This window comes from Suncus etruscus, chromosome 5 (assembly GCF_024139225.1).
Source record: "Suncus etruscus isolate mSunEtr1 chromosome 5, mSunEtr1.pri.cur, whole genome shotgun sequence".
In the NCBI taxonomy this organism is placed as follows: Eukaryota; Metazoa; Chordata; class Mammalia; order Eulipotyphla; family Soricidae; genus Suncus; species Suncus etruscus.
Window position 1 is genome coordinate 22,756,566 of NC_064852.1, and position 12,686 is coordinate 22,769,251.

General features: G+C 50.4%; 1 protein-coding gene across 5 annotated transcripts in view; it reads right to left on the reverse strand.

Annotated features, from left to right (window-relative positions):
• Positions 1-12,686, reverse strand: part of AGAP1 (ArfGAP with GTPase domain, ankyrin repeat and PH domain 1) — a 348,034-nt gene that overhangs the window by 121,063 nt on the left and 214,285 nt on the right. For all 5 annotated transcript variants that reach the window (XM_049773603.1, XM_049773601.1, XM_049773600.1 and 2 more), the window contains one exon: positions 3,741-3,902. In XM_049773603.1, the coding sequence (XP_049629560.1) occupies positions 3,741-3,902 (162 nt within the window). The remainder of the gene's footprint in view (positions 1-3,740; positions 3,903-12,686) is intronic.

Here is a 12,686-nt window from a genome sequence, read left to right on the forward strand (position 1 = left end):
CCTTCAGAGCAGGAGTTCTGTGCTCCCACTGCCATTGCGGTGAAGAATCGCTTCCACTAGCACAGGCTTGACGAGCAGGTCAATCTTGGGCCCATAAAAAATCTACACAAGAGGTTTGTGGACAGGAATTTACAGCCACCAGTTTTTATCTGCTCCCACTGCAAAAATTACTTCTGTCAAACACTTAGAGTGTGAGGAAAAATGTAAAAAAAATTAATCTTTCATGGGCTCCAGCGACTGCCTCTTTGCACGCAGCAGCTCGAGATGAATACAGGGGCCCACAGTTCAGAAGTGACCCCAAGCAGCCCGAGGCTCCGCTGAGACGGACCTAGCTGAGGGCGCCAGCTCACAGCCATCACACCCTCTGTACCCAGCAGCTCTGAGTCTGCTGTAAGGGCACATGTGGGGCTCACAGTTGCTGCCCCCATGCAGATGACACATTTAATCTGAAAGCCGTGGCGCTTAACTGCACAAGACTGAGCGTCATAAAGCAGCGGAGGCATCCGGCATTTGGTGCCAGCGCGGATTTTTCTCTTAGCCTGTCCCTGACCCCCCGAATTTAAACAGCACCCCCTGGCTTGCCACTTCTCCAGCTGCAAAGTCTTCGGCCTAATTAGGCTTTGCTGCAGCCGTTTGAAAGAGGAGAGCTCCACGGTGGGGCGGCGAGGTGTCTGAGGGGGGACTTTGCAAAGTTCTCTAGAGCCAAAGTTTTGATTTAGTGGAATGAAGAGGTGGGGAGGGGGGACAAGAGAAAAAAAACTGGAACTGGTGCCACTCTGATGAGATCTGACCAGTGTGCAACCACTGGAAGGTTGAACTGCCCATATAGAGGCCTCTGGGTTTAAGCAATACTTTGCTCCTCTCAGCCCTATGCCTATCCAGTACCAGTGTTTCAGGCTCTGATATCCAGGGAGGATGTTGGGGTTATTGTGAGGGGACCAGGAAGCTCAGGGCTCCCAGCTTGGCTCTGCTGCTTCTGAATCTCCAGGAGGCTCCTTGGGTAAACATATATAAGGGAATTTTTCAACAGTGTCCATTTGACCATGGTATAGTTGTCCTGAGGGCTTCAGGGCTCTGGCCACCTGACAACACACTCCAGGCAGGAAGGCACGCTGCCCAGAGTCCCCAAGGGCAGAGCTTCCATATGTCTGGGTCCCAAGTAACAGAGCCCACCTGTTCTAAGGGAGACGGGCTCATTTGTATGCTGTGCAGCAAAATTTCTGATTTTTGTTTATTTGTTTGTTTGTTTGTTTTGGGGTCATACCCGTTGTTGGTGGTGCTCAGAGGTTACTTCTGGCTTTGCATTCAGAAATCACTCCTGGCAGGCTCGGGGGACCATATGGGATGCTGGGTATCAAACCCAGATGGGGTTTGTCCTGGGTTGGCCACATGCAAAGCAAACACCCTACTGCTGTGCTATTGCTCCGGCCCTGTGGTTTTGTTTTGCTTAGGGGTAACTCCTGGTTGGGACCTCAGAATTCACTCCTGGTGATGTACAAGTTAAGAACACTTCCCATTCGCCAGCCCTGAGCAGCAAAGCTTTTGAGTTCTAAAGTCCGAGCCAGCCAGGCTATTCTTCAAGGGGTACATGAGTGCCCCCAACTTCCCCAAATTTGAGGAGGACTCTCTCTTAGATTACTGCAGGACTACGTGTGGTTGATATAAAGGCATCCCACACCCAGGTGCCTAGGAAATTCCCTGCCCAGACTCTGACTGGTGGGTGAGGAAAAGGTCCAAGTCAGGTGTTTCTGACCAGTCAACCTGGGACAGAACATTTATCATGGCAAGCGGCCATGTGGAAAATAATAAATTTTTTTTGCCTTTTGGGCCACACCCAGCTAACTCAGGGGTTGCTCTTAAGTCTGTGCTCAGAAAACACTCCTAGTGGTGCTCAGGGACCATATGGGATGCCAGATATCAAACTTGGGTTGGCCACATGCAAGACAAATGCCCTCCCAGCTGTGCTATAGCTCTTGTCCCGTAAGAAGCCATGTTTCGTCTATATCCAGACACACCTGCAAGTAACAAGTCCTTACCAGCCCTGAATCCCCCATCTGGACAGTGGAACCTGTGAGTATCCCCCACCTGCTATGACAAGTTATCATTAGTGTTTTGTGAGCATTCCCCACCACCTTTCCTCTGCTATGACAAACTGGAGGCTTCGGTGAGCTCAGCTCCCTAGGGCTACTCAACACCCCTATTTTCACAGCAACTCTGTCTCTTTACACTAACACTATGTCTTGATTTTGGGCCTATCCAGGTTAGGCATTGAGGCATGTCTCAGGCACTGTACTCAGTAGTGTTGAACTTACTCCTTGCTGTGTTCCCAGCTAACTCTCAACTCTGTGTTCAAAGCTTAGTCCTGGCTCTATGCTCAGGGGACCATATGAGCAGCTCCCTTACCCATTACTGTAGTTTCTCTCTGGCCCAGCAAAGCAATGTCTAAAGCACACTGGGAAGAGAACAGTTTTTTTTTTTTTTTTTTTATCAGGTTTTAGGTCAATGGTTACTTTTGGTTCTGCGCTCAAGACTCAGTGCTGGTAGACTCGGGGGACTATCTGGGATGCTGGGGATTGAACCCAGCTTGGCTGCATTCAAGGCAAAGGCCCTCTCTGGCCCAGAAGAGAATGATCTTGTTTGTTAGAGATACAACTATTTTCTGTCCAACAAGGCAAATCCAGCAAAGCAGTTGCCAGGAAGGGAGGGTTCAAAGTGAGTGGTGGACAGGCTTGGGAGGGTGCCAGGAGCAAATGGTGAACTTCAAGGTTCTTGTATGACTGAGGGTCTGGGGAAGGAGGCAGGAAGAATCATGTCTGTGTCCAACCCAAGAGTGTAAGCTTATAAAGGGCAGATCACCCTCTAAAGCTGCAGTCAGAAGGTCTGAGGAGAGGGCCCCTTAGACGGTATATATGGAACATGCCATTGGCCAGAACACCCTTCTATGGAATGAAGCTGGGAGGTGGGGGAAGATCTGTCTCTTGGAAACCATTTCCTGTGGCCTTGACATGCCTTCTAGTCAAAGGCTTCCTATACCTACCCTGGGCGCTTCCTGGGGTAGCCTCCATCCCTGGCTCTGGGAATGTATATCCTAGAAATTTGGCCACACATATGAAGGAATCCCAATAAAGCTGGGATGTACCCATAGCCCATGTCCTACATGTCAGCTGGCAGAGCACATGGAAGATTTGATGTGCAGGATTCTAATTAGGACAAACGATGCTAAATGCAACATGGAGACTTTCAAAATCAGTAAGTGGAGCCACAGATGAGGAAGGATGTGAGGTCACCAGCTGACCAGCTAGCACCTGGACACTGTGTGACTTGAAGCTCACAAGAGGCTCACAGCTCCTCCAGGAGGAGATGCACATGAAGGACGAAATGGGGAAAAGGAAGGGTAGGGTGGGGCTTCTCCACAATGCAGAGCCCCAGGGCTCCTGGGAACCACAGGGAAGTGCTGAGAATGACAATGACTATGTTCTCCTTGGGTGGAAATAAAACAACAGCAAGGCAAAGCTGGGCCATGGTACGGCAGGCCCTTTTGGCCTGGCTGGCCTGGAGGTGGCTGTTCTGTGTCTTCACCTGCCCATGGAAACACACACCAACCTGTTCTTTGCCAAAGAGGCCCTAGGATGCTAGAGGTGGCCTGGCCTATTATTCACCTGAAAAGCTCCAAAGTGTCACTGGGTCATGTCGCACTGGGTGACATGCTGGGAGGTGGGGTGGGCCATGCCCTCGCTTACCGCTGCTGATGGCTGAGTTGGCAATGACTGTGGCCTCGCTCCATTGGTCAGCGCTGGACACGGAGTAGGACCTCTGCTGCATGCCGTCCGGTGGCCGGCTGTTGAAGGACACCAGGCTGATGCCACTGGCCAGCTGTGCCCCAGATGCGCTGGTGACATTCCCTGGGGACAAACAAGTCAGGTGAACAACCCTTGTATAATGCACCACCAGGGACCCTGTGCTGAGAGGGTGAGCATGTGACAGAGGAGGGAGTGTGAGTGTGTGTGTGTGTGTGGTGTGTAGTGCAGGCAGATGTGTGTGTGTGTGTGTGTGTGTGTGTGTGTGTGTGTATGCAGGCAGATCCACCAGAAATACAGATAAAGACCCACTTTGGGGGCTGGAGAGATAGCATGGAGGTAGGGCATTTGCCTTGCATGCAGAAGAATGGTGGTGCAAATCCCAGCATCCCATATGATCCCTCGATCCTGCAAGAAGTAACCCCTGAGTGCTGCTGGGTGTGACCCAAAAACCAAAAACCAAAAGAAAAATAAATAAATAAAAGACCTGCTTTGGAGAAAAGCAGTTTTTCAGGCCTGGGAAGGTGACCACTCTGTGACCTGTGGATAGGCAAAAGGGAAGATCTCGCACATGAGTGGCCATGGGTGGCATGCCAGCAGGCTTTCCAGGGAGCACGTGGATCTCTGGATCCCAGAGCAACAAGCAGTGAGCACCGAGGAGGCACCTTGGCAGATATATCAGGAAAGGTCTGGGGGACGAAGAATGAGCAACAGCATGTATGTGTATATGTGTGGCATTTGGGTTCCATCTACCACCTAGGCCCAGATGCTAGCACAAGGCCGCACTCCTGGTACCACAGATCCCCCCAGCAACAAACCCCTTCCCATAAGCATGTGAGACCTCATGCCATCCCCTACCTCCAACACCACATATCCCAGCTTCAGCATCGAACACCCCACTTTTAGCACAAAGACTCTGCCCCCCGCACCCAGATCCCCTAGTTCCTTAGACTCCAACCCCAGCATCATAGGCCCCCACTCCCTGCACCATAGGCCCCACCCTCAGCACCACAATATGGTCCCCACAATAGCAACAGCATGAAGGATAACAAGGACAAGGCAGTGGGAACCATCCCATCTTCCCGAATCTTCACCGACTGGGAACTGCCCCAAGCAGAAGCTGGAAGAGAAACAGTAACCAGGCTGGAGGCACAAGTTTAGCATCTCAAGGCCAGTCAGAGCCACAGCTAAAGGAGAGTAGTTTCCTCAGTGTGCTACGATTGGTGTGGGAGCTAACTCCAGGGCTCAGCAGAACCACTGAGCACTGCAGGCTGTGGCCCCCAAACCAAAACCAAACAAGCTCAAGGAGGACAAGAAAACATAGGAGCCATTTCTATCACACACAAAAAACCTACTGGGGTTCTGGGGGTCAGCTCTGGAGGAGCATCCCCGAGAAGTCAAGTGGGATGTCAGCTGAAAAGGAAGAAGTTGAGTGGACCACAGTACATGCAGTACATGCAGGCTAGACATTGGCAAGGAGCCAAGTGGGAGCTCAGAGAGAAGATCTTAGTGACCAGTAGGGATGTCCCACAGTCAGCCACTGTTACGACTCAAGAGACAACACTAGAATTTAGTGTGACCAAATGAACATGCCAGCCTGGTGGAAAAAAAGAAACAAACAAAAATTGCCACGTTTGGGGCCGGAGAGATAGCATGGAGGTAAGGTGTTTGCCTTTCATGCAGGAGGTCATCGGTTCGAATCCCGGCATCCCATATGGTCCCCCGTGCCTGCCAGGAGCAATTTCTGAGCATGGAGCCAGGAATAACCCCTGAGCACTGCTGGGTGTGACCCAAAAACCACACACACACAAAAATTGCCATGTTTAAGATCAGAGGTTGGAAAAATGAGCTGTGCATGCAGGAAACTGCGTTTAATTCCTGTATAGAATAGGGAGTAACCTTTGAGTACCTCAAAACTAGCAAAAAAAAAAAATAAGAGTCAAATTAAAACCAGAGTGATAGCACAGCTGCATGTAGCCAACCAGAGTTGGATCCCCGGTATCCTATAAGGTCCAAAGCACCGCCAAGAGTAATTCCTGAGTGTAGAGCCAGGTGTAACCTCTGAGCACTGAGGTATGGCCCCAAACCCAAAAATCAAACAAACAGAAAACCCCCAAACCTCAGAGACATATGGCCATGGCCAGTGGTTTGAGCTGAGCTCACAGCTAAGCATTAAAAGTAGAATTAATCTGGAAGGCTTCATGCTAAAACCTGTGATATCTGGCAAGCCTTGAGCAGCAGACCATCTGGCAGCATGGGTCTGGCACGTGCCAGGAAACTTCTCTCCCCTTCTGCCTGTACTTTCGAGGTTTGCGCTCACTAGGCACACACCCGCCCTGACTCCTCCCACCCCCCCCAACACACACATACCACACACACACACACACTCACACACACACACACACACACACACACACACTGTTGTGTTGGGTTTACAAAAGCTGCTGGGGCAACTCACACTTCCTTTTCCCTGTAACTCTTCTCTAATTTCCGCTTTTACACATACTCATTCACCTTCCTTCCAGCTAAAACTCTGCTGAAACATCAAAGACCAGCTCTAGGATTCAAAGGGGACAAAAGTGTTTCCTGGGGTGATTCGGAAGTCTGTGAGCTGGAGCGAAAACAAAACAAACAAAAACCTTTGAAGGGCCAGAAATACTGTGTCTGCCCTAAGCTTGGGTGGTGGTAGCTGCAGCTAAAAATGGCCCTTCAGGGTAACAAACAGCTACTCAAATAGCATCCGGGTCACCGGGTCATCGGAGGGCATGATAGCAGGAAAGGACACTTGCAGGCCACCAAGTGAACAGTAGTAGCCCGGAGAGAGCATTTAGGCGGTTGAGCCATGGCACCATGTAGGGCCCAGGATGCCACTAGGGGTCGCTTCTGAGCACTATTAAGTATGGTCCAATCCCCAATCTACCCTTGCTTCCAAACCAGAGACCAAACCCAAGGAAATATGCATGCTCAGGTCCCATGGCATGCATCTCTCCTGGGTCTGATCGAGGAAGCCACTCCCCAAATGCCAGACCACTCACCCCAAAACCTGTTCCTAGCTACACAGAGTTACTACAAAAGTACAGCAGGGAAGGTGTTTGCTGTGCATGTGGGAGACCAGGTTCGATCCCCACTCCCCATAGGGTACCCCAAATCCGGCAGGGACTGATCTCTGAGTGCTGAGCCAGGAGTCAGCCCTGAACACTGCCGGGGGGGGGGGGGAGGCCCAAACAAAAGGCAATAAATAGAAGTGATCCTGAAGCTGGATGTCCAATTCTGTGCTTCTTCCCCACTCCCCTAGGAGGATTCCCTCATTTCCTTCCTGTTCCCCAATGAACTGGCTGCTGATTGGCTTGAGTGTTGGCACAGATAAGACACAATTAGCAGCCTCTGGGCTGTCAGGGAACACTCAGACCCTCCCCATCCTCCTCTGAACTCTAAGCAGGTCTGGAGATCCCAAGTTTCCAATCACTTTCTCGCCAAGTGCTCTGGAGAGTGGCAATTCATTTCCACATTAATACGCTTCTAATTAAGGTTCTCTCTCTCTCTCTCTGTCTCTCTCTCTCTCCTCCCTCTCTCTCTCTCTCTCTCTCCCTCTCTCTCTCACTCACTATCTCTCTCTGTGATTTCTTGAGAGTCGGGGTCTTCAGGCTGAGACCACCTTAGACAGAAGAGGTGTGAGGGCAGCTCAGAGCACAGGCCACACCATTTTGCAAGGGAACCTGGAAGTCCCCAAGCTCCATGGCTGAACTGCTGATTCGTGAACTCACACTTTCTGGTACCCAAACTTCTCTGCAGCTATGTGAATGGGCAAGCCAGTGGGATTAGAATAACAGACCCCACTCATGGGCTGTGCTTGGGGGTGGGCTGAGCTGGCAGAGTCACATTGTGTGGAATCCCCGTCACCTCACTGTTGCGCTGGGGGAGAAAGATCGGCCACTTTCACAGGAGGGGAAACTATTGGGTATGGACCTGATCAATGTGAACATTTCACTTATGAGGGGAGACAAAAATTGGGGTTCATGTGAAAGCAATGTCAGCAGAGAGGGTGACTTCTTATATATAGTTGATTGAGGTTCAATTCCTGACACCCCATATTATCCCCTGGGCCCCAACCAGGAGTGAAACCTGAGCACAGAACTAGACCTAAACTCTGCTAGATGTGGCTCCAAAACAAGAGGCAGAAATTTTGGAGCTGACTCCCCAAGCTTGCGGGAACGTGCTTTTCTGCAGCCCATGAGGCAGACTGGCTGCTTAGGGGCACCGGTTACTGGAATAGGAGGAAGGGCCAGAGTAGGGCACACAGGAACATGCTGGCACTGGAGACAGGGGACAGTGGGGGGGGGGGGGGCACCACCTATCTTCCCTTTCTCTTCCCCCTGACCTCCCCTTTTCTCTGCCCTGGGGACCCAGGCCTAGCTGGCCCAAGATTATTGTCCCAGGCTATCTCTGCATCAATCAAGTTGTCTGACCTGGAGACCTAAGTTGGGGTTCTCTGGGTGATAGTCATATCCTCTACAGTCAAGCTTGGGCCCCTGAGTGGCAGATACCCCTCTCTATGCTCCCGTGCACTGATGCCTGTGGGGCATGGGAGTTGGACCATCTATGATATAATGATGGTTGAGTGCCACAGTGTGGCAGGGAGGGACATGGAATTGACCTGGCCTGCCTGCCCACATCAGAGCCGTGCAGGGTTGGAAGAGCGTATCCAGGTAAGCTTTGGCCAGTCCCCTCAATGTCCAAAAAGGAACGGCCTCCCCAGGGAAAGGGAAAGAAAACAGGACAGGTGCCTACATATGATGCACGAGACCCCAAGGAACCCCAAGGAACCCCAGAGCACTGGTGAACCCAGGAATGAGCAGAATGGAAAGATGTGACTTTCTCAGGGTAGGGAGGCAGAAGCACCCAGATTGATAGCTCTGGTATGGCTCATTCCCATCCCACCCACCAGACACCCATCGTGACCCTGTGTGGCTGTGTCCACCATGAACCTCTGCACGAATGGAGAATCAGAACACCCTCAAACTGGAGGTGGCTGGAAGGTCCTCTTGAATGGAACAAGGGCTGCCCATTGCCACCTGCCAGCACAGTCTTCACAGTCACCTCAGCAGGTTCCAGCTCCCAGGCTAGACTGACCAAAGGAAAGGGACATGGAGCAATGGCCGAGTATGGGGCAGGAAGGGCCAGGATATCCCAGGGGTGTCCCCATGGCCTGGACCTGTGGGATGATGCAACTGTCTATTTAGCCTAGATTGGCGACTTCTGCTTTTCCATGGAGGTCAAAGGGCCCCCATGGGGCCAACAGATCACTCTGAAACTGATAAGTCACAGACACATTTGCTCGACAGCAAATGTTTAAGAACTGAGACAGTTCCAGATACGCTGTCGGCTGGGGGAAAAGCCCAAGGTGGTCAGGGTATGATCGTGGTAAGGTCCAACCAGAGAGTGGAGAGAAGGAGCCAGGCTGGACTAGGAGGCCGAGACCCTGTGGGATTCCCTGGAGCGAGAATACACCCCCCCATGATCTGGGGCACTGATGACCTAGAAGACAGGCAATCACAGAAGTCCATCTGGGGGGGAAGGGCTTCAGCCTCCCCCAACCACAGAAGCTTTATAATGACAGGGTCACAGGTCCATGCTGGACTCAGACAGCACAGCCTCTCCTCTATCAGCTGGAGCAGGCCACCTCGCAGGGGGCAGCTCCATTCCCATGCTAATCCACGGAGCCCCACGCAGCTTCTTGATGTGGGCTTCTGTGTGTGTTACGGAGAGGCCCTGATTAGCACAAGCTTCCTTGTTGTCAAAAAGCGCCCGATTCTTCCCAAGAATAATTTCAGCCTTGCTTCCATCCCCATCTCCCACGAGCGCTGATTTTGAAAAGGTACTTACCTCCACCATATGCTACTTTTCTTTCAATGATTTGCATTTCAAAGTGAGGGTGGCATTTCTAGTTGAATGAATATCAGTATGTTGCCCGGACCCATCGCAAACGAGCATGAAAAAGATGCCGGTTTCCTATTGAACAAGAGTGTTGTCACACATACACACCCCCTCCAACTGACATCAAAGTCTGCCGCCCTCTTTTAAGCGATCGGCTTATTACATTAAAAATAGCCCTTTGGGATTGTCAGAAAGAAAAAAAAATATCCTCTGAAATCAGGCTTTGCACGACATTCAAATAAAGACGCACCAACAAGCCTGTCTTGGAAAGGACAGGCACGACATCTGAGGCTGGGACGAGAAACACAATGTGTGGTGTTTGACCTCTTAGTTAACTGTTCTACAGAAACCATGGAGGAACCTGGAAGGCCTAAGTGAGCAGAAAGAAACCCAAAGTGGGGTGTGCTTGTCCAAGGGGTGAAAAGGGGTTGGCTTTCACTGTGCAAAACTCCATCTTTGGAAAGATGCAGTTTCCATTTCCAGGCCTCTTCTACTGGACCACAAGCAGCTGGTTTTCAGGCCCATGGGCTGTCCACACCAGGTGCACCATCCACCTTCCTGACACTTGTCCCAGGACCGGAAAACCAGCTTTGCTGAACTCTGGACTGGGTCATGGTGCTATTCTAATGGCCTCTGCACCCCCAAGCAGGTCTGAGTCATCTGTTGTCATCTAATTATAAACCCCAAAAAGAGTCCAATTCACGGTACAGCCATAAAAAGTGAGATACAAACACTGTCAGTGCCGGTGAACTGGGCCCAGGGCCTTACAGTTTGCACTGAAAATCTGGCCACCAGTTGGCAACCGGGGTCTCAGACTAAGAGGCTTTTGTGCCAAGGCATGTTGTCCCTTTTCAAAGACACTGCACACAAGCTCAACACATGTGCCCTTTCCAGAGAGAAAGCAGGTAACCAGCAGCCGGACTATGGTGTTTTCTCTTTGATTCTTACAGACTTCTCCAGGAAAAAGGAGAAGAAAGTATGGAGTCTAAAACTTGGAGTGATGGGACAAACTTGTGATGGGAGCCATGACTGCTCCCGAGTGACAGATGGTGGCCAAACCTGGTGTTCAAAATTCCGGAAGCAATTCTGTGTCATTTTCTCATCTGTGACAATAATAGCTCATTTGATTGTCATTTCTCCCATTTCAAAGTCGGATGCCCAGAGTAGGGGAGAAGAGAATATGTTTTTGCTCTGTACCTTTTAAACAAATATACCCTACAAACTAATAGCTATGTAAATAAAAGGAAATAAGACACTTGCCAACATTTACTCTAAAATTTCAACTTGTTATTGAGAAAAAGGCTCCATTTTCATTGTGACCATCAAATGATGTGTTTTTTCTGTTATCCATCTATAGCAGGATATCCTCTCATTTTCAATGTTCTCTTAAGAGCTTCATTGTCATTTTTGACAGCTAAGAGAGCTAACATCTTACTAATTTATCTTGGTGTTATATTATTTGGCTGGGTCACAGTCAGAGATGCTCATGATTTGAACTCATGCACTACTCCTGGTAGTTCAAGGGACTATGCTCGAGGGACCATATGGGAAGACGAGGATCGAATCCAGGTTGGCTTATGCAAGGTAAGCATCCTTCCTGCAGTACTATCGCTCTGGTTCCATATCTTGTTGATTTGTGCTCTTCTCTCTTCTTCCTTCTCCTCTCCTGTCCCCTCCCCTCCCCTCCCCTGCCTCCATCTCTCCTTTCCTTTCCCTCTCCATGAGAGTTGTTGGCCTCCCAATTACGTGCTATTTATTCCAATACACATAACTCCTGAGGAAATCTACTCCTTTGCAATAGGTTCCCCAGGATAAAACATTGGAAGAGTCATTGCTGACTGGGTCAAACAGTCTTACCCAGTTTCTGACCTCTGAGGTTAAGCTGCTCATTAACTTCTCAGTGACCAGTGATATCTCACAACAACTGAGTTAATCATTGTGAAACGGATGGTGATGATGAGAGCACTGATTGGCAAATGAAAGTAGAGGTGATAGAAGTGATATACCCCATGGATCTAAAGATCAAATTACAAGCATGAAGTACATTCCAAAGGTGCCACAAATGTTACTCTCACTGATTCACTAATTTATCCCTCAGCCGAAGTTTAAAGAGATGCCATAAATGTGTTAGACAGTGAGTCCTCAGAATGTGCAGATCTCCCTCTCTGCGGAAGGGGTCTCCTTGTTCCTCCCTATCTGGAGGGCCCTACCCTCGTACCCATTTCTCTGCAGCAGCTCCTGGAGGCCTGTCCAGTGTCTACACTGGCACCTCGAGGATTCAGGGACTCCCTCAGCCATACAAAGGCTTCCTGCGCGGTGGTACATGAATACAGGGAGCAGTAATGACAAATGGCCTTGGCAGAGGGACCACAGAGTCAGCCCACTTGGGGGTAGACCCCAACAGCAAGTGGCATGTGAGCACCACCCAGCCATTACAGTTGGAGACAATGTCCAATCTGGACTCCACAGACGACACCTGCCCTATCTGTGCTCATGGCTAGATGGTGTCCGGCCCTCTCTCACCCATTTCCACTCACTTCAGCATGTGCTGGATCTGGTGGTGTTTGTGGAGTACATCTCCTAGTCTGTCTTTCAGGTGAGGGCTGGGAGAGGCACCAGGAATTGAGTACTCTGAGGACTATGACTCTGAGGTTGACTGCTCTATGGAGCAATGTGAGGTGAATTCTCTGGGAGCACTGGAAGCACTCTGAGCTCCTGCGTGCACAGCTCTGTTCTTGGGTTACGTGTGGATGCTCTGAGGAGCAACGTAAAGTGATCTATCTGGGGAGAATTTCGAAGTGAGCACCCCTGGGTGCACTCTGGGGAGTTCCTGTGTTCATTGCTCTGATGTTAGGTTATACATGGGTGCATCAGGCTGTGTAGTGGTTTGACCACTTACGAAGAAGGTTCCCCAAAGAGGAAACTTCTCTGTAGAAATGATGAGCACAGAGCCTT